The sequence below is a fragment of the Balaenoptera acutorostrata genome, chromosome 1, assembly GCF_949987535.1.
Source record: "Balaenoptera acutorostrata chromosome 1, mBalAcu1.1, whole genome shotgun sequence".
NCBI classification, from domain to species: Eukaryota; Metazoa; Chordata; class Mammalia; order Artiodactyla; family Balaenopteridae; genus Balaenoptera; species Balaenoptera acutorostrata.
The window spans coordinates 160018063-160044998 of record NC_080064.1 but is presented as its reverse complement, the minus strand read 5'-3'; the positions used below and the strand labels follow the sequence as shown (position 1 = coordinate 160044998).

The 26936-nt window shown below is 53.2% G+C and overlaps 1 protein-coding gene across 3 annotated transcripts; it reads right to left on the bottom strand.

Moving 5' to 3' along the window:
- Nucleotides 1-630: 630 nt before the first annotated feature.
- Nucleotides 631-26325, bottom strand: MFSD4A (major facilitator superfamily domain containing 4A). 3 transcript variants are annotated; one of them, XM_007182819.2, is made up of 10 exons: nt 25997-26319; nt 16559-16757; nt 15631-15891; nt 12414-12576; nt 11853-11968; nt 10609-10782; nt 7742-7889; nt 3953-4023; nt 2532-2652; nt 631-1390 (listed from the first exon to the last, which is right to left on the bottom strand). In XM_007182819.2, exons 1-10 carry the CDS (start codon nt 26224-26226, stop codon nt 1335-1337), a joined length of 1539 nt encoding a protein of 512 aa, XP_007182881.2. In that variant the 5' UTR covers nt 26227-26319; the 3' UTR covers nt 631-1334. The 3 variants fall into 3 exon arrangements, 1 of the variants encoding a protein (XP_007182881.2); XR_009005518.1 differs by lacking the exons at nt 631-1390; nt 2532-2652 and adding exons at nt 5996-6046; nt 6488-6660 and having other exon boundaries at nt 3964-4023; nt 25997-26325; XR_009005517.1 differs by lacking the exons at nt 631-1390; nt 2532-2652 and adding an exon at nt 5996-6660 and having other exon boundaries at nt 25997-26325.
- Between the last annotated feature and the right edge of the window lie 611 nt (nt 26326-26936).

Below are 26936 nucleotides of genomic sequence, written 5' to 3'. Positions count from 1 at the left end.
GCACTCTTACCCGCTCCAAGTTGCTGAGTTTGCATTCTGTCTCTGTATTACTACAGGATTTGATCTGGACAGGAGCTGATACTCCTTGACAGACACTGCTTTCAGTATACTGCACAGCTCGAATTGGTCAGTCGTCCAGCTTTATGTTAAAGAAAATTCTGACGTGATATAAAAAGTTTTTTTCCCTATAGAAGATGTAAAGTTTAAATTAGATATTTTTGAGAAATTCTTAATGCTCTTTCTATACCTTTTATAAGCCATTCAATGTCAGTAAGAAAAGCAGAAACTCTATCCCATTCTCCCAGACAACTTCTGGACCAATTAGCATTGATGATTAGCAGTGGTATGCTGGTAAATGTTTATCAGATGGCTCTCCAAGGGGACAATAAAGCCATGATTTGTAGCTTTTGCCAATTTCTGTGGTGTAAATACTCCCACCATGGCTGATCTCAAGCCACTAACATGTTATCACTGAAAGTGGAGTTGGAAAGACATACACGGAAGCATACCTTTATATGATATTTCTACCCTGCAGGCACAATAAATAACTTCAAGAGCATAGGTATAAAAAAGTTAGGAAGTGATGAGTTTTGAGTAGTTATAGTTAAATTACATTAAAAACAAAGGTAATAAGTTTCTCTAATTTAATTTTAAGTAATGGCTGGGTTTAACAACCAGCTCTCAAAATGAAAACTTAACAATTGGCTTTTATAAGCTGGTATGAGCTAGCCCAGCATACCACTGAAGTGCCCCAAAGGTAGCAAGATTCAACTTTTCCTTTCGATGTTTTACATTACAGATGAACTACTGACAGCAGCAGCAGGAATTGGAGGGCCTTTGGACTATAATAAGTAAAAGCACATAAATACTTTGAGCATGCCAGGGAATAACTTGGGGTTTGTTTTGATTAATTTAAAGTCTATCTACATATAGCAATGATCATCGCTCTTTATAATTTCAACTTATTTTTTCAAACTTCAACCAAGAGTGATCTTCAAACCCAGCATGTGGTCCATGAAGGAGGCGGCCAGTGGAGTGAAGCATCTAGCTGTCTTCTTCCTTCCCAGCTGGGATCCTAGCCCGCTCTTACCAAAAGTCTGAGCCAGGGAAGAGGAGAGTAACTTGAATAGCCAGGTAAACATCTAATGATTTGCCCAGGGAGGACCCAGGTACCAGAACTCAATTTAATTTCTTCTACCCAACCAAGTATTAGTGAAGATCGGAACCAAGGCGTCGAGAGGTTGCCTCCGCTGCCACCCCAGCTTTCTTCAGCCCTTTGACCTGAGCTGGTGCTCAAGAGGCCAGAAGTCTTCGCCAGCCTCCTTCATCTAGTTTTACCTCTGGTAGCACTCCAGGCTTTCCATTCCAAGTGCTTTGTCCTGGGTAGGAACTACAAGAGAAAAAACAGGTAGCACGTTTCAGCAGTTCTGATTAGCCCTTATTCATCCCGAGAGCTTACTTTTTGTTTCTCTGCCATTCAATGGCTCACATTAGGGAGCCGAGTGGAAAGTCAGACCTACTAGTTCTGGCAGACTAGTCGGTGGAGGCAGTTTGCTGAGACTAGTGTCTAGGGCTTGGGGAATTTTTTTTTTTTTTTTTTTTGTCCCCCGTGAACAGGGAACTCATTAAGTCTTACTCATTGGATATTCATCAGAGCTTTCTTGAACGGTGGCCTAACTGAAGGCCCTATGCCGAGTGCTGGACTGAACAACTCTGGTACCTGCCACCTCAGGCACAAGGCTGTAGTGTGTGCTGACTGGGGGGCCCATGCTGATGTTTAAAGGGAGTGTATGTCCACCTACTGAGAGACAGGACCATGGATGTGTGACCCTTCAGTCTTTTTGTGATTGGTATTTTACTTTCTATGAAGAGGATAAGGGTTCTGCCTGGGCACCTTCTCTTAAGAACTGGCTATGTGCACAGCTGGTTCAGTTGCTGGGACTTTGAGGGCTCTGGGCGGAAAGGCAGGTGAGGGCTCAGGGTTATGAAAACAGCTTTGGGACTCCCCCCTGCTTGGGGTCTCCAGGAGCGAGACTATTCTTAGGAGGTGTCTCTGCCCTGAAGGAGCTTTTCTTTGCCACTTGGCCTGAAGGACTTCTTTTTGAAAAAGAGATTTGGACTCGAGTCAAGTCCCAAACTGAAAAGAAATGGCCAATTAGGCTGCTGGGCCGAGTTCCAGCCAAGGAGGCAGGCTCTGCCTTTCAGTGCTCAGCACAGGCTGGAATGCAATTCTTGGCCCATGGTCCCCTGGTCTGGTGGGATGCAGGAAGCCAGTTCACAGACCATGCCCCTCTCCTGATGGAGAAACCATGAGTCAGCCTATCCCGTTCCCTCTTGCCCTGAGAGCCCAGCACAGACAATCGCAGGGCAAAGCAGGAAGAGGGGAAAAGGAAGCTGTAGAAAAATAAACATTTCCTTGCATTTTACTTGGAACAGAACATCATTTGTAGCGTGCTAAGATCCACAGCATCTCCCACGTGCCCCCCTGCTCTGTTTTCCTCCTCTTGTGTAGAAACAGATTCTTTCCTTACCTGATGAGAGTCCAGGGTGCATCCTGTGGAAAAACAGGAGCAAGATATAGAAGGTAAAAGCCAAGCCACCAAAGATCACGCCACAGACCAGGAAACTATAGCTGCCCTGAGCCTGGAATATCTGCCAAAGGGGAAAACACAGAGAAACAGGCCATCAAAACTTCACATAAAGATGTATTGGAGGAAGCAGCCTTCTCGGGCCTCAGCAGGTTTTTCAGTCAAGTTCTGGCCCATCATGCCAATAGACAGAAACACTGGTAGGAGGGACATCTTGGCCTTGTTTCAAGGTTATGTTTCTGGAGGTGGCAGAAATCCTGCTGTACGGCAGAGGTTGGACCCAGTGACCCCTGCAGTCCCTTTCAGCTCTGTGTCCTGGAACCTTTGAAAATCTCCATATCTTCCTTAAAACTCCAATCATATTAGGTGTTTCTATACGCTCAATCCCTGACCAGAACTCTGCAGAGGAGAAAGATATATATACATATCCTTTTATTATGATATATATATATCTCCTTTTATTATGGAAAATTTAAAACATATACTCAAGTGGCATATGGAATTCCCATGGACCCATCACCAACTTTAGCAATTAGTATGTTTCCTCTGTACCCCTCTGTACCCCTTCTTCCCTGCACTAGATTACACTGAAGCGAATGACATCACGTCATTTCAATGCAAAGGGTAGCATAAGATATAGCTCTTCCTCCCGTCCAGCAGGACAAAAGAAAAGGGAAGGATAATTGAGTAGTGATTAGAGGGATTTTGGAGACTGAAAGACATAAGCATGGACATCATCTCTGTTGGTTATTACAGGTGTGACTGAAGGCAAGTTGCTTAATTTCTCTGAGTTTCAGTATCCTCCTTTGTAAAAAGAAGCATAACAATATCTTCATTACAGTCTTCCATAAAAAGTAGGTGGATTTTTTTTTTTTTCCTGATGAACAAATGAAACGTGGGTATGTTTGAAGAGAACTGGGTGAGTTGGCCCTTGATCAGGGCAGGAGTCGGGCAGGAAAGCTGGGCCCTTTGTAGCGTGGCCAAAGGCGAGGAGAGGTGGGGCAGGGAGTGGTGGATTGAGAGGGATGGAAAGGAACTCCGCCTGCAGCCCAAACCCATCCCAGGCTCTGAGAGCTAAACATTCCCACGGGGCCCTCTGGCCCTGCTCCCAGACATGGCTTGTGTTTGCTTTGGACAATACCTAGCATCCCTTTACATCTCCAGGTCCCACATTTGGAGCCTCAGCTTTCAAGGGTGGCTCGGAAACGGAAACAGGTGACAGAGACAGAGTGGGGCTCCCGCTTGCTGTGTGGGAGGCTCAGGGAAGGGACAGCCTAGGTTCAGACGGGGGCTGGCCACATCTTCTCACCTGCCTGGAGGAGCGCTCCCTGATTACTCCCCCCACCCCGAGTTTCCCCACATACCGAACCAACCAGCATCTGGAGGGCCATCTCACCAACGCCTGCCCCTGTTACCAGCACTGTGGTCGCACAGCCTAACCAAAAGAGAAGGATCTGGCTTAGTAATAGCAAGTTAAGGAGACAGAAGTCCGCTGGCATAATCCAGGTTGTTTCCGGGAAGCCTCTGGAAAGTGGTACAGCTGCCTAAGAGGACTACTTTGGATCCCTGAGATTTCTCAGACTTTAGCTCTTAACTTTGCTTAGGTCCTGCTTGTCATTATATCCCTTCCTTGTTCTGAAACCTTCAATTGCTCACGATTGTCTCCAGCATAAATTCCAAGTTGCTTAGCCTGGCTTTCAGGGCCCTTCCCAATCTGAACGCCAACTACCTTTCCAGAAAGATTTCCTGATCTCCTCTGCCAGGCAGGCTAGTGTCCTCACTGCCCTGGCATCGTGCTGACCAGCCACACCTCTGGTCAATCCGGCAACATGGCACAGACCTTCAGAGCCCAAGCTTCAGAGTCAGACTTGGGTTCCAAGCCCGCTACGTCACCTACTAGCCCATGGGACCTTAGGCAAGTCCTTCCCTTTCTCTAGGCCCTGGTTTCCTTCGGTAAAATGGGCATGACAACACCTCTTTCGCAGGGCTGCTGTGTGGATAACTCTGACGCAAGACACGTGAGTGCTCAGCAGAGCGCTGGCCAGTTCTCCGCTTAAACCCTTCAACGCTGCCATCAGGATCAGGTCCAAATGCTTTAATGTGGTTTGCAGGGCCCTCTATAATCTGCCCCCGTTGAGAGCTCAGACTGTCACAGTATCTGCTCACAATCTACCCTCCAGTCAGGAGAAACTCTCTTCCGTTTCCTGACCCTGCACACAGTCTCACCGCCAGCTTCTCATACATGCCTTCACCCCCTCCTGAACATTCCTCCTCTTCCTCTTTGTCTGGAAAACTCCTGTTCACCTTTTGAGATTACCATCATAATCTTCTCCCCCCAGCCCCCCGTCCTTGAACCTGGATTAGCTCCTCCTCCTCTGTGCTCCCTCAGCCCCCTGCACTCTACTCTCATGTGCCTCACCCGCCTCCCACCTGTTTACCAGGCAGCCTCCCTCTACAGGCTGGAAGCCCATGAGAGAGGACGTGCCTTGACTTTTAGTTCAGTGGCATATACCACTGCTTAATATTAGCACAGCGGCCAACGTACGGTAGGCACTTAGTGTTTTTTGAATCAGAGATCGCCATTGTCTCCTCTGTCCTTCAAGTTCCTCACTTACATTTACACCTGTCTCTGTGCCTTTGCTCTCACCCTGTTCACTGCCCCCCACCCCATCCTTCCCCGGAATGCCTTTCCTTTTTCCTCCGACTTTCCAAACCCTGGGGCAGTTCATGTTCCCTCCTCTCCATGAAGCTATCTCTAGATTCAACACTGGTCAGCAGTACCCACTGTCTATTCCACTCATACATTCAAAAACCTTTCAGTACCTGCTGTGCATCAGGTACTGTGCTAAACACTGAGGGTACTCAGATGAATAATTAGAGTTAACATATATACTGAGCACCTGTGAGCCAGTTATGCTGCTAAGTCAAGAGCTTTACATTTCCTCTAGTGCACAAAACAGTCCTCACAGGAAGGTATTTGCATCCCAATTTTGCACATAAGAAAACTGAGGCTCAGAAAGGGGAAGGAGGGCTTCCCTGGTGGCGCAGTGGTTGAGAATCTGCCTGCTAATGCAGGAGACACGGGTTCGAGCCCTGGTCTGGGAAGATCCCACATGCCACGGAGCAGCTGGGCCCGTGAGCCACAGCTGCTGAGCCTGCGCGTCTGGAGCCTGTGCCCCGCAACGGGAGGGGCCGCGATAGTGAAAGGCCCGCGCACCGCGATGAAGAGCGGTCCCCGCACCGCGTTGAAGAGTGGCCCCCACTTGCCGCAACTAGAGAAAGCCCTCGCACGAACCGAAGACCCAGCACAGCCAAAAATAAATAAATAAATAAATTAAAAAAAGAAAGGGGAAGGAAATTGAACTGCACAAGGTCACAAAGCCAGAAGGTGTGGAGACAGGACTGACCTTCAGATCTGCTGATGACCTCAAAGCCCATGCTCTTGCCCTTGTCCCTTGCTGGTGCATTCAGGGAGCGTGTTGTCAAGGAGAGGACGCAGATAACATAGGTAGAAAAGCCTTGAGGTGGGACAAACACGAGAGGCAGGTACGAAGGAGGGGGGCACACCTTCCCAGTGGGGTCAGAGAAGCTTCCCAGAGGGGGTGGAAGGGGAGGGACTTGAGCAGGCAGATGAGAGGGTGGGACAGAAGAGAAAGGGCATTCCAGGCAGAGGGTTCACTTTGTGCCAAAGTGTGGCGATACAGAATGGGTTTTGTGCCATCAGGGAATAGCAAGTAATTCAACATGGCGAGAATGCGGGCTCTGAGGGGAAGCAGGGAAGGAGAAGGCTGGAGAAGGGAAAAGCGCTCCACAGAAGATGTGAAGGCTGTGAGCAGCTCTGTGTTTCCAAGCAATCCCTCTGCAGCCGTGTAGAGGACGGCCCAGTAAGTGTTCCTCACCCTGGCTACACGTTACCATCACTCAGCAGCTCTGGACCAGTTACATCAGACTTCGTGGAGATGAAGCCCAGGCATTGGGCTGTGTTACAAAGGCTCCAGGTGATTTTAATGTGGAACCAGCAGTGAGAACCACTGATGGAGGCAAATCTGAAGGCCAGGAAACAAGCCAAGACCTGCCAAGGCAGGGATGGGAGTGATTAGAAATTACGAAAAGCTGGGCACCCTTAACTATTCCAAACAGGTTAAGTGCTTGAACTAAGGCGGGGATGGTGAGAAAAGAAGAGGACGGATTTGAGTGACCACTTGCAGCAGAACCAACCAACATCACATTCTTCTTCTTATTAAACTCTAACATTTGTTAATCACTTCAACCTCTGTGGGATATACTATGTGACAGGTGATACCAACATTACTTCATTACTTCCTTTACTCGTTTGAAGTTTGGGGATTATCCTTTGATTTCAAGGACCCAGGTCTCAGGATGAGCGGAATGTAGCTCTCCTTGCTCTGACCCTGCCTGGCGCCCCCCGCAACCCCCCACACCAACGGCCCCCACTCCTGCTCTAGAGAAATCACTCATCTTTAGTGCTGGTTTTCCAACACTCTAGGGCACCTCTGATTACTTCTGAGGGTAACGTTAAATGTTCAAAACATCATTATTTTTAATTAGCTTATTTTTTTAAAAAAAAATCTTTGCTATACGCCCTTGGGAGGCTACGGAAAGGGAAGGAGACTAGTTGAGGGAATCAGAGGTTTCCGACATCTAGGAAGCTGGGCACAACCCTGAATCAGGTGTGGAGTCATTGTTCTACTCCTCTGTTTCAAACAACAGCCACAAGAACAACAAAACACAGAGGTCCTTTTACTGATAAGTTATAAAACCCCTTTCCTATGCTATAATTTTTCCTGTGCAACTTTGCTTTTCTTTGAACTTGTTATTTCCAGCACATGGGTGTTACACAAGATGCCAGCTGTGGGTCTGTAGACACCGCTACGGAAAAAAAAAAATGGGAAAGAGATGCTTACTGTTTCTCTGTGGTCTGAAATCACATGATCCGGTATAACGTTGAATGGGGGGGGCACGTGGGCCAGAACAAGCCTGTTGCCCCCAGAGTCAGGAGGGGAGCCTTCACTTCTGTGAGGAGGTGGGGCAGGGGCCTTGTAGCTGGAAGACCCCAGGAAGAGGGGCTTGCGCGGGGGAAGCAGCGCCCGGCCCGAGGGAGTGCCTCTTCGCTCTTGCGCGGGCGGGCTCACCTCTGTACTGCAGGATGTCCTCAGTGTAGGCCAGCATGCTGGGAAAGGTGCTGCTGAGAAACAGGCCCAGACTGGCTGTCCCCACGAACAGGAAGACGACGTTGTAGGAGAAAACAAGAAGCACCAGGAACGTCACCACCACGCCGACCTGTCATGGCGGAGACGGAGGCGATGAGAAATTGGGGAAAAGCTGGGTGGTCATGCAGAAAGGAAAACCAGCAGTCCGTCTCCAGACTTGAAAAGTTCCTCTCCGACCGCAGGGGCAGCGCTGTGTGACCCGTGCGCTACCCTGTGGAATATGTGGGAACTGCACCTTCCCCAGTTGGTGTCGGCCAAGGAAACCCTGAGAATAGGAGCAAGGGGGGAGGGGAGCCCAGCCGGACATCTCGCAAACAGCCTACCGCGCATGCCTTAGAAACGCTTAGCTCCTTCTCCGCTCCGACCTTACAAACAAAGCGTTGAAGAGTCGCCCGGAAAATCTCTAGACTTGGGAAGTTTTAAAAACACCTAACTCTCTTAAGTTAGCCTGCATGACAGAAGACTGAGGATGCCAAGGGCGAATTAGCAACTCTGCCAACAAGCTCTGCTCCCACTCGGCGCAGACTGGCTGGCTGCCTGCTGCCCACCTCCCTACCAGCCCCTCATCCTCACCTCTGTACCGGGACACACACGCTCCCTCTCCCCTGCCCATTTTCTTCCCTAGCCAACTGTAAGCTCCTTAAAGGCAGAGACGTCATCTTATAGAACTCAGCACCCCGGCAGTTCCCCGCAGGGCCCCCCCCCCCCCGGACGTGTGTACTCATTAACCAGTAAGTGGTTGTTGAGATCCAGGAGAACATCAAGAGCAGAGTGACCCTTAATTTTAAAATGAGCGGAATCTGGGAAGAAGTTGCAGTGAATTCGAGACATGGCAGCTGCCGCATCTGGGAGCTTGCTCAGGGTTGTTCAGGTGTGGTCCCAACAGGCTGCCCACGAAAAGTACCTGAAAAGCTTTAAAACAATTCAGACACCCAGGTTCCCCTCCACACTTCCCCCTGCTCCCCGAATCAGAATCTCTGGGGTAGGGGCCCAGGAATCTGTATATTCCAAAAGCACCTCCAGTGGGTCTAGTGTATTTGGGAATCACTTGCTCTAGGATAGTGTTTTCCTAAACTTGCTTGATGACACGAACCCCCTAGAGTGTTTGTTGAATACACAGATTGCTAGCCCCCTCCCCTGGACATTCTGATTCACTAAGTCTGAGCTGGACCCAGAAATCTGATTTTCGTTTTTAAAAACCAGCACCCCGGGTGAGTTTATCATCAGTGCCTAACTCATGTGGAGGCTTCAGACTTCCTTTTCTCACCAACCCAGAGTTATACCCACTGTCTTCTAAGCAGCTGGCCTCGTGTGCTAGAGAGTCTGGCCACCAGCAGCCCCTGTACCCTCACTCTTCTCCACCTCACGGACCTGAGGAGTCTTTCTGCCTGCATCACGTCACCATCACCCCAGCTCCACAGAACAGGGCCCGTCTTCTTACTAAGCTTAGCACTTCCTTCGCCTCTGTCCTTCGACCCCATCCCTTCTCCCCTGGCCTTCTTCATTCACTTACTCTCTGACGTGCTATCCTCACAGGCCTCCTCCTTACGGGCTTCCTGCCTTTCTCCTCTGCCTACAAACACGCTCGTACCACCTGACTCCTGTCAAACAAGACTCCCTTCACAGACATATTTGCAATTCTCACACCTCCACTTCCTTCTTATCCTCAACCTCTTTTTTTTTTTTTGGCTTGCACTGTGCGGCTTGCGGGATCCTAGTTCCCAGGCCACCAGGGATCAAACCCACCAGGGATCAAACCTGTGCCCCCTGCAGTAGAATCACGGAGTCCTAACCACTGCACTGCCAGGGAATTCCCACCCTCAACCTCTTGAGTTTGGCTTCTACCCCCCTCCCCCCACCTCCAATCTACATTGAACAGAAATTTCTTTCTTGAAAGTCATCAACCAGCACAAGGCCAAATCCAAGGGCCTTTCTTGGGGCTCATGATCTTTGACCTCTGTAGCCTCTACATTATTTCCCAACCTTCTCTCCACTAGAAACTCAACTCAAGGAAGTACTTTCCAACAGTGGATTGGACTTCCTGGAAAGGTAGTGAGTTTCTAGTCACTCGGGGGTGTTTAGACAGACTGTGGACCCCTTGGAAGGGATATTATAGAGGTGATTCAATCCCTGGTCGGAGGTTGGGCTAGACAACCTTACAGGAATCTGTAATCTGGACCTCTTTGTCATAGATGGTGGCATGGACACACATGAGGGCAAAAGTCTTAACCCACTTCTCGGGCCCAGACCTCCTGCCTCTGGAGCAGACCAGTTCCTTGAAGGCCATCCTACATGCCAGTCTGGTTACTTAAGAATCATCTGGGAGAGCTGCAAGATGTAAATTCCCAGGCCCCAGCCCAGAGATGGTGATTCTGAAGGCCAAGGGATCCCTGGCCTCCACTGGCCATAGGGCTCTGACCAGCTGGGCACCAAGGTGAACAAGGGAGGATCAAGGCCAGCACCTGCTTCTCTCTACTCCTTGCAGGCTGTCAGCTGGGATCTGCTCCAGACGCAGCACTAATCGTCTCCTACAGCCCCTTTCTTCAATGGGTACAAAATCAGAGGCCCACAGAGGGGAAAGGACTTTTCCAAGATCACATGAATAGGCTCCACCCCTTGGATTTCCATCCCTTCCCCACCAGCATCTCTCTCCTCTCCTCTCCTACCTCTACTTCTACATTCCTCACCTGCTGGCAGAGTCCAGTTCCGAGCAAGTGTCCTGGCGCAGTGCTAGGGCCAGGAGTGAATGGTTCTTCTGGGTCTCCAAAAAGTGAAAGGAGGCCACTTACCACATTGACGAAAACCATGGTAGCTGGCTTCACTCTTGAGGAGATGGGAATGGAGATGAGCCGACCCAGAGTGATGAAGCCCCAGAAGAGGCTGGGGAGGTAACCGGCCACCTTGTGTCCCACAGACAGCGGTTTCTCTACTGCATAGCTGTACACAAAGGCGGAGTATGCCCCCTGTGGGGAGACAGGTCCTGCTGAGCACACCTGCAGCGTCCCCTCGCAGAGGAGGCCTAGCTGGGGCAGGTGTGGTGTGGGCTGGCAGGGACTGGTCCTGCTGCTAGAGGCTTAGGGGTGGGCTTGGAGCCGAGATCACGTGGCATACACAGGCCTGAGCTGAGAGTGGAACCTGGGCACCACAGCTTCCGGACGGTGCCTGCAGGAGCTAGGGGATCCAGGAAGGTGTCTCTGGGTCCCCACGGGAGTCCCGAAGGGTCTGGTCATGCAGGCTCTGCTCCCCCCTTCAACCAGAGCAGAGTTCCACTACATGCCTTATTTATGAGCATTCCACAGAAGGTTTTTTGTTGAAGGAAGGGTGCTGCAGCTGAAAAAAAGGTGTGTATGGGCATCTCATTTTACAGATGAGAGGGCAGAGGGAAGTGACTTGCCCAAGGTCACACTGAGAGTTGGAAGTCAACCAGTACTGTCACGAGTACTTTCCACCAGGTCATCTAGGTTTTTAGGGCCTTTTCTTTGGAGAGTCCCTCATATGGCAACCAGTTAATCAATCAGCCATTCAAAAATGTCCTAATCCTTAGAGATTTCTGGAAAAAGGCACTAAACAGAGTAACAGAGGTCACTAGTGGACTGAATAGCTGGGCCCAGATCCTGCCTGTAGTTTGTTTACCACGTGGCTTGAGAAGCCCAGGCTTCGAATGTATTCCAGGAAGCAGAGTGCCCTAGAGTTTATATGGCATGACCTCTACCTGGGGGAATAGGGCACTGCCCCTTTAAAAAATGTGGGGAGCCTACACTCAGTAACAAACCAGAGGCCCCTATCCACAGAGTTCATGAAAATAAAAACAACTGAATGAGACAGGAAACCACAGCTCCAAGGGGCTGTATTCAATTCTGGAGAGACTCTCCCCTGGGACTTGTGCTTGGTTTAAATTTTTGGGCCCACTGTAGTACAGGTGAGGTCTCTAGGAAACCTTGACGTTCCTCCTTTCTCTTACCATCCCCAGATTTGAGGCTCAGGGAGCCCAGGGGGGTGCCCAATAAGGGACACCGTCCGAGGGCAGGCTCACCGTCAAGCCGTCGGTCATGAACAGGACCAGGGCGGCTGTGATGTGGATGGCGAAGAAAGAAGAAGGGACTCCTTTGAAGTTCTTCCTCTGGCAGCAGCTGAACAGGTCCTCATGCCCTGGATGAGACACGAGAAGAGCAGGGACAGGTCTCAGCTCCTGCTCCCTTCCTCTGCACACCCAGGGACAGTGGCCAGCAGTCAGGAGAGCCCTGGCAGAGGGGAGACCACTTACTGCCTCCCACCTTCTCCAGCTTCCAACTGTCTATTAGGAACAGCCCCTGTCCATCTCACAGTGTTGTCGGAAGCAAGGCTCAGAGAGGTCAGGTAACTCGCCCAGGGTCACACAGGAGGGGTTAGGCAGAATGCAGGCTGGAGCCAGAAGTCTGCCTTCCTCATTCTCTTGGCCAGTTTGTTCCATCTCCTGCCTCCCGAGACCAGCAGTGCCAAGGGTTCTTCCCCAACCATTCTCACCTGTGATCTACGTTCTCCCTCTGGGTGGGAGGGCTTACCAGGGAAGCCTCGGTATGGGGCCATGAGCCTGAGAGTTCATTAGAGCCCCCACCTGGGTGAAACTTAGGGGGCAGCGAGGAAGTGTCTTCCTTCTCAGGAGGCTGCGTCTCCAGGGTGAGCTCATCTGCAGACAGGAGTAGGGGTCTCCTCTGAGGGCAGCAGGTCAGCAGCCGCTCTTTGGACAGCAGATACAGCACAGCCATGGGCACCGGGAGCTGGGGGTGGGCAGAGGGTCAGGAGAGCCCTGTCCCCATTAGGGTCCCCATTTCCCATGCCTGGCCTGCCGCATACACCTCCACGTGGCTGTGTGGCAAATGTCTGCACAGTCCTGGGAGAAGACAGCTCTTTTCCCAGGGTGCCCACCTGGGGAATGCAGCCAGGTGCCTTGACCCCTGGGCAGGCTTGGTGTAATTGCTGCCCGACTTTAACCACAGTCATTTCCCTGAAAAGACAGGTACTTGTCACATGCAAAGCTTGGACTCACACCGGGCCTCTGCTGGCACAGGAGGTGCTAGAGATAAACTCCTTTCTAACATCCTTGTCCTGAGCAGGGCTGGAGCAAGGCCCCTCACACTCATTCATGCTGGTAGAGCATGTGATGCTTTACAAAGAAGTTTGGCTTTTGTTCATCACAGTTCTGTAAAACGTGCTGGGGGGAAATCATTAACCCCATTTTCCAGGTGGGGCAACTGAGGCTCAAAGTTATTACTTAGTCAAAACCTGTTACAACTGGAAGAGACCTGAGAGCGTTAGTGCCGGTCACACAGCTGACTTGAGGCACAGCGCTAGACTGGCGCCCGGGCAACCTGATTCTGACCAGTGCCATCTCCATGTCAGGGGCTGTTCTGGGTGATGTTATACCTTATGAAGGTACAGAGGCTATCCTCAGGGAAAACAGAGACAGGGACTCCTTTGGATTGAAAAATGCATGCTGTGAGCAACACACATGCAGAGCCCAGTGTCATGTTCACTGATATTTATGTTAAGCCGCTTCAGTTTTATGAACTCCCCAGAGTAATGGGAAATGTCTCCTGCTCCTGAGGTTGCCTGGAGAAGCCTTCACCACCTCCCGCAGGTGCCTTGCCTGTGTCTAACCACCCTTGCTGCCAGGAAGCTCTTCATCAAGTCTAACCTCTGCCCTTCCTGCTGCAACTTCATCCCAGCTCCTTTTGCTTCAGAAAGAGAGGAAGCCCAGGGAACAGTGGAAGTGTCCCAGGGGCTAATGGGCTCCTCTGGGCTCGCAGGCGAAGCTGGCCTGGTAGACGGACGTCAGGGGGCTGCCAGCCCCTGCCCAGTGCTGCTCTGGGGAAGCCTCCCCGTCGCCTGGAGGCAGGCTGGCTCACATAGACATTTTCCCAAGTCACCTGAATGCCACCCCTGTGCTGACACCTCCCTGTGGGCACCTTGGGAGCCTCCCTCCACTTATAAATAAGTCAGACACACCCCAGCAGCATTAGAGCCATAAATCTGGCCTGAATGGACGAGACAGCCCCTGCCCTCAGGAGTCCTGGGTCTAATGGGGGAGGTGAAGCCCTCCGTCCAGTCTGATGGGAGAAACAGGAAACCCACACACAGAGGCCTGTGGTAGCAGAATGCCTGGGGGAAGGCCAAGGGGAAACAGCTGTAAAAGAGGTGTGCTCACGCAGGTTGGGCTCTCCAGGGAGGTGGGTGGTGGGAAGGACTTCACAGAGGATTGGCTGACGGTGCTGGCAGGAACACACCGGATCTTTATAAGAAGCCCATTCAGGGAAGGTAGGCTCTGCCTTAAAAGTCAGAGAATGCCAGGTGGGCTGGCCTGTGTGAATGTGTTTGCCCACATGCATGCACAGCCCATTCTCTTCTGGGGTGGGCTGTTTATCTTCAGATACAAACCAATGGAAAAAGTCCGGAAATCCTGCAGCAAACGAAGTGCCTCCAGTCTGCACCTCATGGGGCAAGAGAAAACAGACCTCAGGCTTAAGCTGGCTGGACCTTCCGGCTTCCTGGTCCCAGAGTCTCAGCCTTGACATTGTACTGACAGTGCTCTGTGCCTTCGTAGGTCCCCTGTGGAGGGCACAGGCCCAAAGCTGCATTGTTTCCAAAACAATGATGGGCATGGGCAGAAAGGAAAAGGAGCAGAGGGAGAGGGGTATGTTTTTCAGAGCCCCCAGTGAAGAATCTGGTACAGGGAAAGTTACAAAAGAGAAGGGAAAATGAGCAGCAACTATAGGGCAGCTGGTAGGGGCTTGTGCTGGGGGTCAGGGTTCCAGCCTGGCCAAGCCTCTTCCTAGCCCCTTATCAGGCCCTTGAGCCAGTGATGGTATAACACCCCTGCCCTGCTGTTTAAGTGGGACTGGGTGCCCGCAAAGGCCTCTTTCAATGCTACGTGTATAGCATCACTCTGAGGCCCAGCCTGCCTGCCTCAGGAGGGGTAGGTAACAAGTCTGCCTAGAGCAAAGACAGACTCCAAGTTGGGGTGACAAACCATGTGGCACCTCCATCCCATAGCCAGGTGGATGGCCACCTGGAATACTCCCCACCCCAGTGCGTGCTCCTGGTGTTCACGACCATTCTTCCCAAGCTGGAGAGGAGCTGGCGGCGAGGGTGTCCCATCTCTCCCTCTGGCCCCAGCCTGGGCTAACTCGGGCTGCAGGGCACCAGAGGAGGTTTCCAGACAGAGACCAGAGTCAGTCCTGACTTAGCAGGGGAGGATGAGAGCTGGGGTGCAGAGGGCCTTGGTATCTGACCCAGACACAGTGACGTGGTCTCCCTGTTCTGCTCCCACCAGGGCAGCCTTGGCAGGCAGGGTCCCTTGGAGGTCATCTTGTCTATCCTCCAGCCTCCACAGGGGCCCACCTCACAGCAGGCACAGGAGAATCCCACTAGTGATTGAGGACCCTGGAGAAGAGCCTGGTATGTCCTGCAGTGCTCTGTCCCAGGGTCTACATCATCTGGCCTTGGAGGAAAAGAGCTGGTTCCCCAGGGAACCTCTGATGACTTGGAAGTTGACCCTGATCTCATTGCACTAAACCTGCTCACTGTTTCACCTCCCTTGACAATCGCAATCCCAGGATGTCACAACTGAAGGACCTTAGAGGTGATCTCCTGCAGCTCCCTGTGTTCAGATGAATCCCCGGGGGTCAGTTCTCCCCTCTTCTTGCCTTCCTGAAGGCATATCTCAGCCCCAGTACGTTTCTCAGAAACAGAAGAATCTGTGCTGGGAGCTGGTATGGACTGGTATGGGTGACTGTCCACTAGTGCCCACCCAGCCCTGCCCCAGTGGCACTCACATTGATCAGGGCCATGATCCAGAAGGCGTAGGACACGCGGGCTCCTGCCCCGTCCTGTGGGGTCAGCCCAGGGAGCGTCTGGTTGGACCAACGCTGGGCCCCAGTATGGTGGTGGGCCAGGACCCTGGAGGCATGGAGCAGGTGGCTGCCAGAGGTGGCGTTGGCTGTTCTGTTGGTGGGCAAGCAGCTAGCCTCAGACAGAAAGGGGTCAGCGATAAGGGGGCTCAGCAGTGCACCAAAGCCCACAAAGAAATGGAGAACCTGGGAAGGGAAGAGAATCGGGGTGGGTGGAGGCATGCCTCAGGCTTTGCCTGCCCCCCACCTTGTGTCCCATCTGGGGAGCCCCTGCCTGGGAGCAGTAGGGTGGGAGGCAAGAGAGGTGAGGAGCGAAGCTCCTGTCACCACCTTCCTGCCTGGGATAACTTGGTGACAGTGGCCAACCCCTCCCTCTCTTTTCTTTCCCAAAGCTAAACCACCAGCTGGGGGCTGTTCCCAGGTTAGCATCTACCAGTTAACACCCCAAAGGGAAGGGGGCTTAATAAAGGGAAGGGCTGGACTGGAATCCTGGGTAACTGGGAGGAGAAGGAAGGAAGAAGAAACACAGAGAGAGGAGGAAATGAGAGAAAACACCAAGTCCTTCCATCACGCCCTTTCCAACTTACAAAGAACCTTTGCTCATTAGCACTTAGATTCCTCTGACCACCTGCAGGCCAGGATCATCACTCCATTTTAGAGATGAAGAGACCTGAGTCCAGAGATAACGGCCCAGTATAGTCCAGCTGGAAACGGTCACACTGAACTTGACCCTGCTCCTCTTTCTGGGTCACCGTCCTGGTCTCGGGGAGGAGATGCCTGGCTGAGGGGAGAGGGCTGAGGGAGCTCCCCTGTGCCCTGCCTGCCCCCAGCCCCACGCCTGCTGGGGGCTCACCTGGAGGAAGACCGCCGAGTCCTTCTGGTAGATCCTCACCAGCTGCATGTTGGCCACGGTGTCGATGCAGCCCATGGCCAGGCCCGCCAGCGCCATGACTGAGGCCAGCACCTTCACGTCTCGGCAGAAGGGGATGGCGGCGAACACCAGGGAGATGGCCAGAGAAGAGGTGAAGAGGGCCCATAATGACTGGGCCAGGCTGCAGTAGCAGAGGGTGCGGTCAGTGGAGGGGGGCCGGAGCCCTTTGAAGGAAGACACCCCACCCCGTCCTCCACTCACTGGGTGGCCCCCGGGGAAGCCGAGACGCTTCCCCCCGCCTCTGGTCCAAGAGCAAAGGGAGCTGTGGCAGAAGCTCTGTCACGTGTTAGCTATGGGTCATGGGCAAGATGACTGGGTCTGTCCAGATAACAATCCCTACCACACAGGGTGGTTGTGAGAGCTATGTAATGGACACTTCACAAAGCGTAACTGCTATTATTGGACTTAGAAGTGATTTTGTATCGTTTGCTTAAACTTTGTTTGCTTATAAACAATTATATGCAAAGATATTTCCATGTCTCTCACGGAAGGTGTGAGGGGAATGGCTTTGAGCGCCTCCAGGGAGCCGTGCCACGTGCATGAGCCTGGAGGGGGGCCGGGGAAGGCTGCTGAGCCGGGCTGCAGTGCCCTCCCCACACAGGAACGGAGCACGCCAGGCCCTCTGCAGGCACCAGGCCTGAGCTGCCTGAACCAAAGCCCACAGCCGAGGTATTTGGGGAAATTGGTGACCCCTCTATGGGCAGAGCTGTTGGACTCTGTGCCTGGCAAGTGTCCAGAAGGGAGGCCCCACTGATAGGTGTCTGAGTGGTGACCTTCCCCCAGAGGAGCCCACAGCAGCAGCTGAGTGAGTGAAAGGATGAGTGAACACACGGGTGGAGGCCTGAGGCTCTGTCCGGTCTTTCGGGTACACTCCGCCCAGTAAGCAGACTCTCGGAGAAAGGAAGGAAGCCTCGTATTTTCTGGGGCCAGTCTGAAAGGCTAACGTGGGGGGAAGGAGAGTGGGCAGCAAGCAGGTTCTGGAAGGGAGAGGTTGTAGAGGAAAGTGTCTCAGATTATGAGAAGGTGGAGAGCCCCAGGTGCCTTCGTCTGGCTGCCGGACCTGGAGGGGTGGAGGTGGGAGTGTTGGTATTTCTGTGACAAGAAGACCTGGGTTTCCAGCTCACCGAGGAAAAGGGGGAGGCCCCAAGAGACCCCTCAGACTGTCTTTTCCCAGAGGTTCTTGCCTCTGACCCTGTTGGCTCTCAGCTTTTCATCTCGCCCCATCTTTGATGAAATCCTTTATCAGAAGGGCTCTGCTGGTAGCAGCAGTTCTTTATTTTCTCATTTTCTTGTTTCCAGGCTGATCTGCTGATTGGAGATTACCAATCATGACCCCTGTCTGTTCCCAGCTCAGAGCTGTGTGTGAGGCGGCAGGGGAGACTCACTTCACCCCGGCCACTAGAAGGAGAACAAGAGGGTCGTGTTGTGGAGAGGCCTGTTCAGGTCCCTCCCAGCACCCCCTTCCCGCTCCCCAAGCATCCCTGCTCTGCCGGCCTCCAGCACTGACAGCCTGGGCCACTCACCAAGCTTCATGCGTTTCTGCTTCCTGCTGCCTGGTGGCCTGTCTCATTGGTACTGGCACAGAGGCGAGGCCCACACATCTGCAGGCTGATACAATCCACAGGCCTCTCAGAATAGCTCTCTCTTTCCCCTTCCTTTCCCCGCACAAGATCGACTAGACAGCTTCCTGGGTGGCCTGACTTCAGGGACAGCAAGAGGGTCCCCATCTCCCCCTCAAGTGTTTCCCCCACTGAGCTGCTACGTGGGCCTGACACTGCCACAATCTCACTCACCACTTCGCGGTAAAGCACCGACACTCCAAGTACAAAAATGCTCTCTTGAAGAATTAATACATTATCATTATTGCCCTGAAAACCCTGGATGAGAGTGGTTAACCAGTCCTGTAGCACCGTCCTGCGGGCACGGGACCTGGGATCAGTGAACTGAGATAGGCAGGAGCTGTGGGAAGGTGTGGGAAAAGAAAGGAGAACTAACATTACAGGGTACATGAAAACAACGAACGCTTGTTTACAGGGTCCAAGACATTTGGTGTATGTGACAACGCCGTGAGGTAGACCTTGCAGTTGTGCCTCGTGTGACCCACGAGTGAACTGAGGCTGAGAAGGGCTAAGAAAGTAGCAGACAGATCCTTGACCCAAACCCAGGGCTTCTGACGTGCTGTTCCCTATGCCATGCTGCTTTCCCATGGAGGAGTGTGCACGTGCGTGCGTGTGTAAAAAGGCTGATGCTGGGCCACGGACGCAGCCAAGCTGGAGAGGGGAGCAGCCAGGGAGCGTGAGGCCAGATTCTTCAGAGTCTTGGTCTTAGGAGGCAATGGCAAACAGCTGTAGCCACTAGAACACGAGCCCCCAGTGGACCCTCTGCTGGTGTTATGGAAACTCCAACTGCTTCCGGATAACCGCTGGCTCCGTCGCAAGCTTCCCAAGGCATCTGCTGTATCCTGTTCATTGTGGGACCCCATGTCTGGACTGTGTTTGCCCCTGAGGTGTTTGATCCAGGGTTGCTGGATGTTGCTAGTGAAATGGGAATGCTTGAGAAAGGCTTGTGTCATCACCCCACACAGCATGGCCTGGAGAAAGGGACTAGAGACCGTTAGGAGGCTGATGTGGGATAGTATGGGGGTGACAGAGAGAGAGAGCCAGAGCCGGAGACAGAGGTAACGAGATAAAGAATCTAGTGGGCCAAGTTGCCAGGAAGGTGCTGACTGGAACAGCAGGAGGCCCAGGAGGCGGGGATGGGGTTTGGGAAGGGCTGGTGGCCAGTGGGCAGCCCTGTCCAGGCCTCTCCTCTCTCCAACTGGTACCCTCTCACCTTGTTATTCCAGAGAAGGACACTCGGTGCCCAAAGGGGGCTCTTTCGTTCCCAGGCCCAGTGACAGGCAGGAGGGAGGGATAAAAAGAGAACAGGAGGAAGGAGAGGCTGGAGGGAGGCTGGCTTGGGAAGTCCCCTCCCTGTGACTCCTGCCAACCCCAGGGCCATGGTTTGACCTTGCAGCCTGCCAGTTGCGTTCCTGGGGTATCGGGCGGGGTGAGCGGGCGGGGGGGCGGGGGAGATGGAGACCTTTTCCCAATAAATGGGGACAGCCGCACCACAACGAACCCTGGGTTTGGAGCCCAGGCTGCGCACCCTCCCCAGTTGTTTCAGCAGGGCTGTGCCTGGTCCTTCCAAAAATCAGCCTGAACAAGTTTCTTTAGAATGGTACGTTGTTGCCAAGAAAAAAGGAGTCCTAGACACATCTCAGAGCCAGACTGAAATACACTAATTGTCTTGGTCACTTAATGGTTTGGTCAATGGCCCCTTCCAGGAAAGTGGGTAATTGAAAATTATAGAATAATAATGTCATCGCAGCTTTGGCAGCACGGATGTGGTGGGATTTGTAATCAGAAGACTGGTCCTAGGCCCACCTCTGCCACTTCCCAGCGGGCGGCTCACGGCAAGCCACTCACACTTAGCCCTTCTGAGCCTCAGGTGCTCCGCTATAAATCAGGGATATGAAGCACTGCCGCGCAGAGGGAGTGAGACGTTACAGTCGGTCCTCCTGTGCTCACTCACTGGAAGCTGCCTCCCGGCCACCTGCAGCTCACCCCCTCCCTGCAGGCCCTGGGCCGCCCCCAAAGAGCACCATCAGGCCCAGAGAAGCAGGCTCGCTGGGCAGAGAGGGTCAGAGAACTGGAGCCAGCTCCTGCCCGACACCCCCGCCCCGCCCATTTCTGCTGCCAGGCCCTCTGACTGCCAGAGTGGCACCGAGGACCAAAGAGTCCTACCCCCCATTTTACAGATCAGGAAGCCGGCCCAGACAGGGAAGAGAGCGAGTAATGCTGAGTGGGGACCTGGTTTCTGACTCCCAATCCAGGAAAAGGCCAGCGTGGTGTCGTGGAACGTCCCTCCCCTGGCCCTGGGCTCTGATGTTAATTCAGGCCAATGAGAGGAAGGGCCCCACTCCCCCAAGACAGTCTAGGGAACCCTTCCTCAAGAAGCCTGAGAAACGTCCAGGTTACTTATTAACGGCTCCACACGGAAGGTGCAAACGGGCAAGGGAGAGCAGGGAGCCCGGTGCCTGCCCCGCCAGCTGGCTGTGTGACCTTGAGCACACTGCGGGCCTGTCAGCCCCGGTGCTCTGCCTTACCCAGAGGGCACATGTGATCACCTTGTCCTGCCACGGGTGCCTGCTCTGGCCTTCCTGGTTCTGTCAGAAGAGGAGGGGCTGCTAGGCTCCAACGCAGGGCAAGGGCTTGAGCAAAACAGTAAGATGTCAGCCAGCTGTCTAGCCCTCCACTGCCCAGGGGTGGGGAAGAATGCTGCTGAGGGCCAGCCCCATGCCACCGGGGTGAGCGACCCCAGGGCGGCACTCACATTCTCCTCACATTTTTACCTCAAGGGATTCCCCCTTTCCACCCTGGATAATCTCCTTCCCTGAAGGACCAGGGAAAGGGGCAGAATGCAGAACCAGGAGGGGTCAGAGACATCCCCAGCTCCCCTCCACCCCAAAAGGGGCCGGCAGTCTCCCAAGAGAGGAGCGGGGCCTGGGACAGGAACCAGGGGACAGGACACCCCTGGGAGTGAGGGCAGGCTGGAGACTGCAGTGCAAGCCAGGGCGAGAGGGAAGGGGGTGACAGACTGAGGCAGGGGCAGGGGGAAAGGTCCCCCTCTAACTGGGTCCCCCCACACTGACACCCCAGCTTGTTTGACACCCTTTGTTAAGGCTGGGGGGACCCAGAAGGAGGAGCAAGGAAGCCTGTCTTTGGGGGGATCCCTGTTAGACTCAGATCAGGGGAGCACCCTTGCATGACGACGTTCCCTGGCTCAATGGGTGCTGGACCCGCAGGGAGTGCTCCTTACACACTGGTTAAACTTGCAGCTCTGTCTGCCTGGAACACCTCTCCCCACGTTCTTTGCTTGCATGGCTCTCTCCTGTCATTCAGGTGTCAGCTCAGAGAGGCCTTCCCTGACCACTGAGCTAAAGTAACCCCCAACTCTGTAGCTCTCCATCCTTACCCTGCCTTATTTCCTTCATTTCACTAAAATGATCCTCCAGAATGTAAGCTCCATTAGAGTAGGGACCTGTGTCATATTCACCCCCAAAACAGGGTCTGGCTCAAGAGATATTTGTTAAATGAGTGAATTAAAGGGTGGGATGAGTTTTGAGATTTTTTTAATTAAAAAAAACGAAATATAATTTATATACCAAAAAATTAATCTATTCAAAGTGTACAATTCAATGGGTTTTTTTTTTAGTATATTCAGAGTTATGAACTCATCACCACAATCTAAGTTTAGAGCATTTACATCACCCCCAAAAGAAATCCCTTCCCCATTAGCAGTCACTCCCCATTCCTCTCTGCATCCCACCCTCAGCCCTAGGAAACTACTCATCTACTTTCTACCTCTAGATTTTCCTACCTGAACTTTCACATAAATGACACCATAACAGTATGTGGTATTTTGTGACTGGCTTCTTTCACTTAGCATAACATTGTCAAGGTTTACCCATGTTATAGCATGAGTCAGTACTTCATTCGTTTTTATGGCTGAATAATATTCCATTGTGTGGAGAGACCACATTTTGTTTGCCCATCCATCCGTTGATGAACATTTGGTTTGTTTCCACTTTTTGGCTATTATGAATAATGCTGCTATGAACATTTATGTATAAGTTTTTGTGTGGACATGTTTTCAGTTCTTTGAGGAGTATACCTAGGAGTGAAATTGCTGGGTCAGATGCTACCTCCCATGTAGAGATGGATTTTTAAGCAAGAACCATGTCTGGTGCCAGACCCCTAGGAGACCTTCAGCCCACGCTTGCTACATGCTGAAAGGTGGACAAGCTGCTGGAGGGAGAGGCAGAGGCTTTCTAGATGGGAGACTAACCAGGGTCTGGCTCAGAGAAGGGAACTGGCTTTTGTATTGTGATCCCAGAACCACAGGGGGCCAGCATCCTGGGGAAGTAGGTCAGATAGTGGCCTGGGGAACATTGCATGGAGATTGGGTTTCATGCAGTGCGCAGGAGAGAGTCAGAGGTGGGTATTGGGAAGGCAGGGCTGCAGGAAATTGAGGAAAAAAGAAAGGTAGAGAAAGAGATAGTTAATATAGCAAAGAGAAGAACTCAAGCCTTCCTTTAAGAGCATGTGTGCAGAGGAGAGGCCCAGGTGAGGCTGGGAAAAGGTTGGGGAAACTCTGAAAGCCATTTATCTGCCCTGATGCCTTTGAGATAAAGGGGTCTCCCAAACTGCCCAGGGTGGTTAAACAGGTCCCCATGGAACCAGGAACAAAACCCTAACCTTTTGTCTAAATACCCCTCCTCTTTCCTATCTGACAAATCTATATACCCTGCCAACCAGGTGGCTTTGGGTTTTTCTCTTCTCTGAAAGGCTTCCTGCTCTTGATAAGCAAGATTTTTCTAAGGAAGGTCTAGTCCAGGTTTTTCTGGCCCTAATTGCACCCTTCTCCCTCTTGGCCCGCATGTGGTGGCCTCCTTCAAGATCTCTGTCAATGTCAGAAGAGAGAGAGAGAGCTGGTCCCATCCTGAGTGGAGGGCTCCTGCCCTCCTCTGCACCCACTCTAACATCAAGGCTCTCCACACCCAGTCCCTCCAATGCATGTCCCTTTGGAGGCATCCAGAAACTCTATTCAGCCTTGGAACTCAGTCTGGGCCAAGGAGTAGGCAGGACTTGAGCAGGAACCCTAGAGAAAGAGTGCTGCCCTGACTCTCCTCTCCCTGGTGTGTGTCATCCTGCAATTTTCCCCACTCCCGCACAACAGCTGGCCCTCCCGTCCCAATTTGTTAAACCAACCCTCCTCTCGCAGTACCAGATGAGCTGCACCAGCAGTAATCACGTAAGCTGAAAGCACTAGCAGTGGTATTAGCGTTTTAACTTGTGGTGAAGCCCCAAGGAATCAAGCTTTAGAGGCTGGTTTCAGGGCTGGTGGAGGTTCTGTTTGTTTTGGGAGATGGAGGATTGCGCTCAGCTGTCCAGCCCTAGCTGGGTGATGACTCCTGTCTACACACAGGCCACCCCTGTGATGGCCCTCTATTTTCACTGAAGTCTACTTTGCTCCTAACCAAGGGAAAAGGTTCTTTAAGACATTCTGTCTTGGGGTGGGAGGACTGAGGTTCAGAATTTAAACCTGAACCACTGATGGGACTACTCCCCCTACTCCACCCTACCCCCACCCCTCAGATCCCAGCAGGAAGCCCCAGAGGCCCAGTTTCCTTCCCAGGAGTGTCAGCTCAGGAGTACTCAGCCCATGAGTATCCACAAGGATACTCATGCCATGCCTTTGCCTGGTGAGTATAGGGTATAACTTGTACCCTTCAGAGCTGAAGCTGACTACTACGAGTCAGCTTGCTTTTTTATGAAAAAGCAAGAGGGATTTCCACAGTATCTTGTTCTAGACACAAATGTGCGGGTTCATATCCTCACTAGCTTAGTAGCTGTGTGACCTGGGGCAAGTTTCTTAACCTTCCTTATGCACAAAATGGAGATAATAGCACTACTCTACAGGGTTGTTGTGAAGGTGAAATGAATTGATACAGTGAGTATCAGTAAGTAAGAACAGTGCCTGGCATTGCCTAAACACTCAATAAAGCTAGTTATTATTGCCACCATGATCATTCTTTTCTGTGAGCCAGTTTCCTGAGGCAAGACCCTTTCCACTGCCTGTTCAGAGGCCCTCGTTGAGTAAGGAGCCCTGAGGGAGGCACAAAGCAAGTAAGGAAGAGCTGGCCCAGCTTGTTGTGTACCTCTGCTGTTTTCACAAAGCCTGGCATGCCAACCTGCCATTTAGAATGATCCTCATTCCCTTTCCTGTTCTTTGCTCTACACGGGTTCCTAAAAAGTTCCAGGTAAGGGAGCTTTTGTAAGTCAAAATACTTAAAAACAAAACCAGAAAAATACCCTGACTGATTTCTAATTAAACCTCTAGGCAGAATTAGAAAGGATCTGGAGCTTTTTCTTAAGATTTTCGGAGTCCCCCATGCATGCAATCCTGTACAAAACCCACAGAAACACTACTGTACACAAGGAGACTTGCTTCTCAAGAGGACACTTTGGTTTACAAGAGGATTTTGGTAGTGGGGATAATCACTCCCTAATTGATGCTTTGTCAGTTGGGTGGCTTAATGTGGGGTCTGTATGTATAGACACCTGTGCTCCTCTCCATCAGCTCTAGAAGTGAGGTGGAGGGGGAAACCCACCTCACAGATACCTCTAGCAGAGAGCCAAAGGGCAGCACCCTTGGTGCAGAATGGCTCCCCAGAGGCGTCAGCTGTGGTTTTGTTCCCAGGCATCTGCTTGCCTGAGTCCATGCAGTCCAGGAAACCACCCAGCCAGAAGCCAGGACTAGGGAAACCTCCAGCAGCCTCTGACTTGCAAGTCATCTAGCCCCTGCTTTGGGTCTGCTCTCCCAGTTGCACTAAGAGAGTGAATCCTACTGCCTTTCCAAAGGGCTCCGTGGAGGTGGCCCTGTCGAATTTGAGCCGGGGGATTGAGGCTCTGCAATGGTATCCAAAGGGGCATCTCTGGGGGCCATGCCAGGCAGAGGCAAGGGAGGAGTAACATGGGGTGGGGGAAAGCGGAGGGGGATCCTGGCACCAGAGCTTGGAGTGTCACCTCACTAAGCTATGGGTGAGTCACCCTGTGCCTCCCCTACGTGGACCCAAGTGCTAAGGTCCTGTTTGTCTCAGAGGCAGAAGGGTGCCACCTCCAGGGGCCAATGCAGGAACCCTGGCTCCCTCAGGAGCAGGACCACACAGGACCCACCTGCCCCGTGGCCGCCCAGGGGAAGGGACACCCCGTGTCAGCTGATCTGGAGCTGAGGATCTGAGTGGAGCACGCCCCAGGGCACTCTGTCCAGCCGCAGCCAGCTCTGGCACTGGGCACGGCCCCTGAGGTGACACTCCCTCTCCTTCCACCTCACTTCCAATTCCACCCTCCACCCCTGGCAGCAGGGGCTGCAGACAAACCTCAGGTCTGCTGTGCAAGAGGGCGACCCTCCCACCTCTGCAAACTCCCTCACCCCTCTCCCTTGGGGTGTGGGTGGGAGAAGAGGGGTGAGAGCTGAGTCTATGCCCTCACCGGGGTGAGCGAAGGCAAATAAACAATCCAGAAGTCACCTTCAGTCTCCAGAGAGAGTTTTGCGGGGAGAGCTGGGGTGGGGGAGGGAGGCAGCCCTCCAGCTAAGGCTGGGCATGGCTAGCGGAGCGGGGAGGGGTGGTCGCTGCCTTCCAGAAGGCAGGTACAACCGGCGGCCCGAGCCCCGCGGGGGCAGAGACGAGGGTGGCGGGAAGGGTCGGAAGGGTCGGGGGGCTGCGGCGCTCGGGCGCGCGGACCGGGCACTCACGTCCTCTTGAAGACGCCCCCGAGGGCGCTGCCCAGCAGGAGGCAGAGCTGCTGCGAGAAGAAGACCCAGGAGATCTGGGGCAGCGAGCTGTGCGTCTGGCAGCGCAGGTCCAGCAGCGTGGGCCCCAGGAAGGCGATGCACAGGCCGAAGCTGAAGAAGACGCTCCAGTAGGTGAGCGTGGGCTGCAGGTTGCGGCGGAGCAGCCCTGACACGCGGACGTCGCAGCCCATGGTGCCGGCTCGCGGCTGCTGGTCCGGGCGCGCGCGGTGCCGAGTGCCGCTTCGCCCGCGGGAGGGCCAGCAGGGCTGGGGAGGCCGGGGCCGGGGGAGGGGCGGGAGGGGCGGGGAGGGGCCGCCCGGCGAGGGGCCCCGCCCTCGGGCCCAGGGAGCACCGGGGGCGCCTGGGCCGCCCGTGGGCACCGCGTCCGGGCCAGCGCCTTCCTCGTGCGGTGCCAGGCGCCGGCCTCCCCTCCTTCCTGAACTCACGTTTCCACCCTCCCCCGGCTTCGGGAGACCAACCGGGAGCCGCTCTTCACCGCCACCCCCGCTCCCACCCAGCTCCGCGTCTCTCCAGGCTTCTTATCCAGCCCCCCAAGGTTGGAGGGCCTGGACGCCCATTTTAGAGCTGGGCAAACTGAGAGCCTGCGACGTCCTGGAAGTACACCGAGAGGCTGGGGAGCAGGATCTTCCAGCGCTTCTCCCTCGGGGCAGCTGCAAACCCTCCTCAGACACCCATCTGGCCTGTGCTTTGGCGGTGAAGGAAACACCGAGCCCTCCCCCCTTAAACCTAGGGGCGTCACTGATGGACTTCGGGGGTCTGATAGCATCCCATCTTACCCTGGAATAGAAGGCAAAATTTCATACATACGTTTTTTTCTTGGTAGAGTATTCATGGCTTTCACCAGGAAGGTAATCACTCTAAGCTCCACAGAAGGGCCTGA

Bases quoted from the DNA above. Each gene is read 5' to 3' on its own strand.
- MFSD4A (XM_007182819.2), bottom strand. From the start codon at position 26,226: ATGGGCTGCGACGTCCGCGTGTCAGGGCTGCTCCGCCGCAACCTGCAG. The intron at 4,024-7,741 runs GTGAGCCCGCCC...TCTTTTGGTTAG, and splicing joins GGACATCCTGCAGTACAGAG to GCTGTGCGACCACAGTGCTG. The intron at 2,653-3,952 runs GTATGTGGGGAA...CCCCTTTGGCAG, and splicing joins TCCAGATGCTGGTTGGTTCG to ATATTCCAGGCTCAGGGCAG.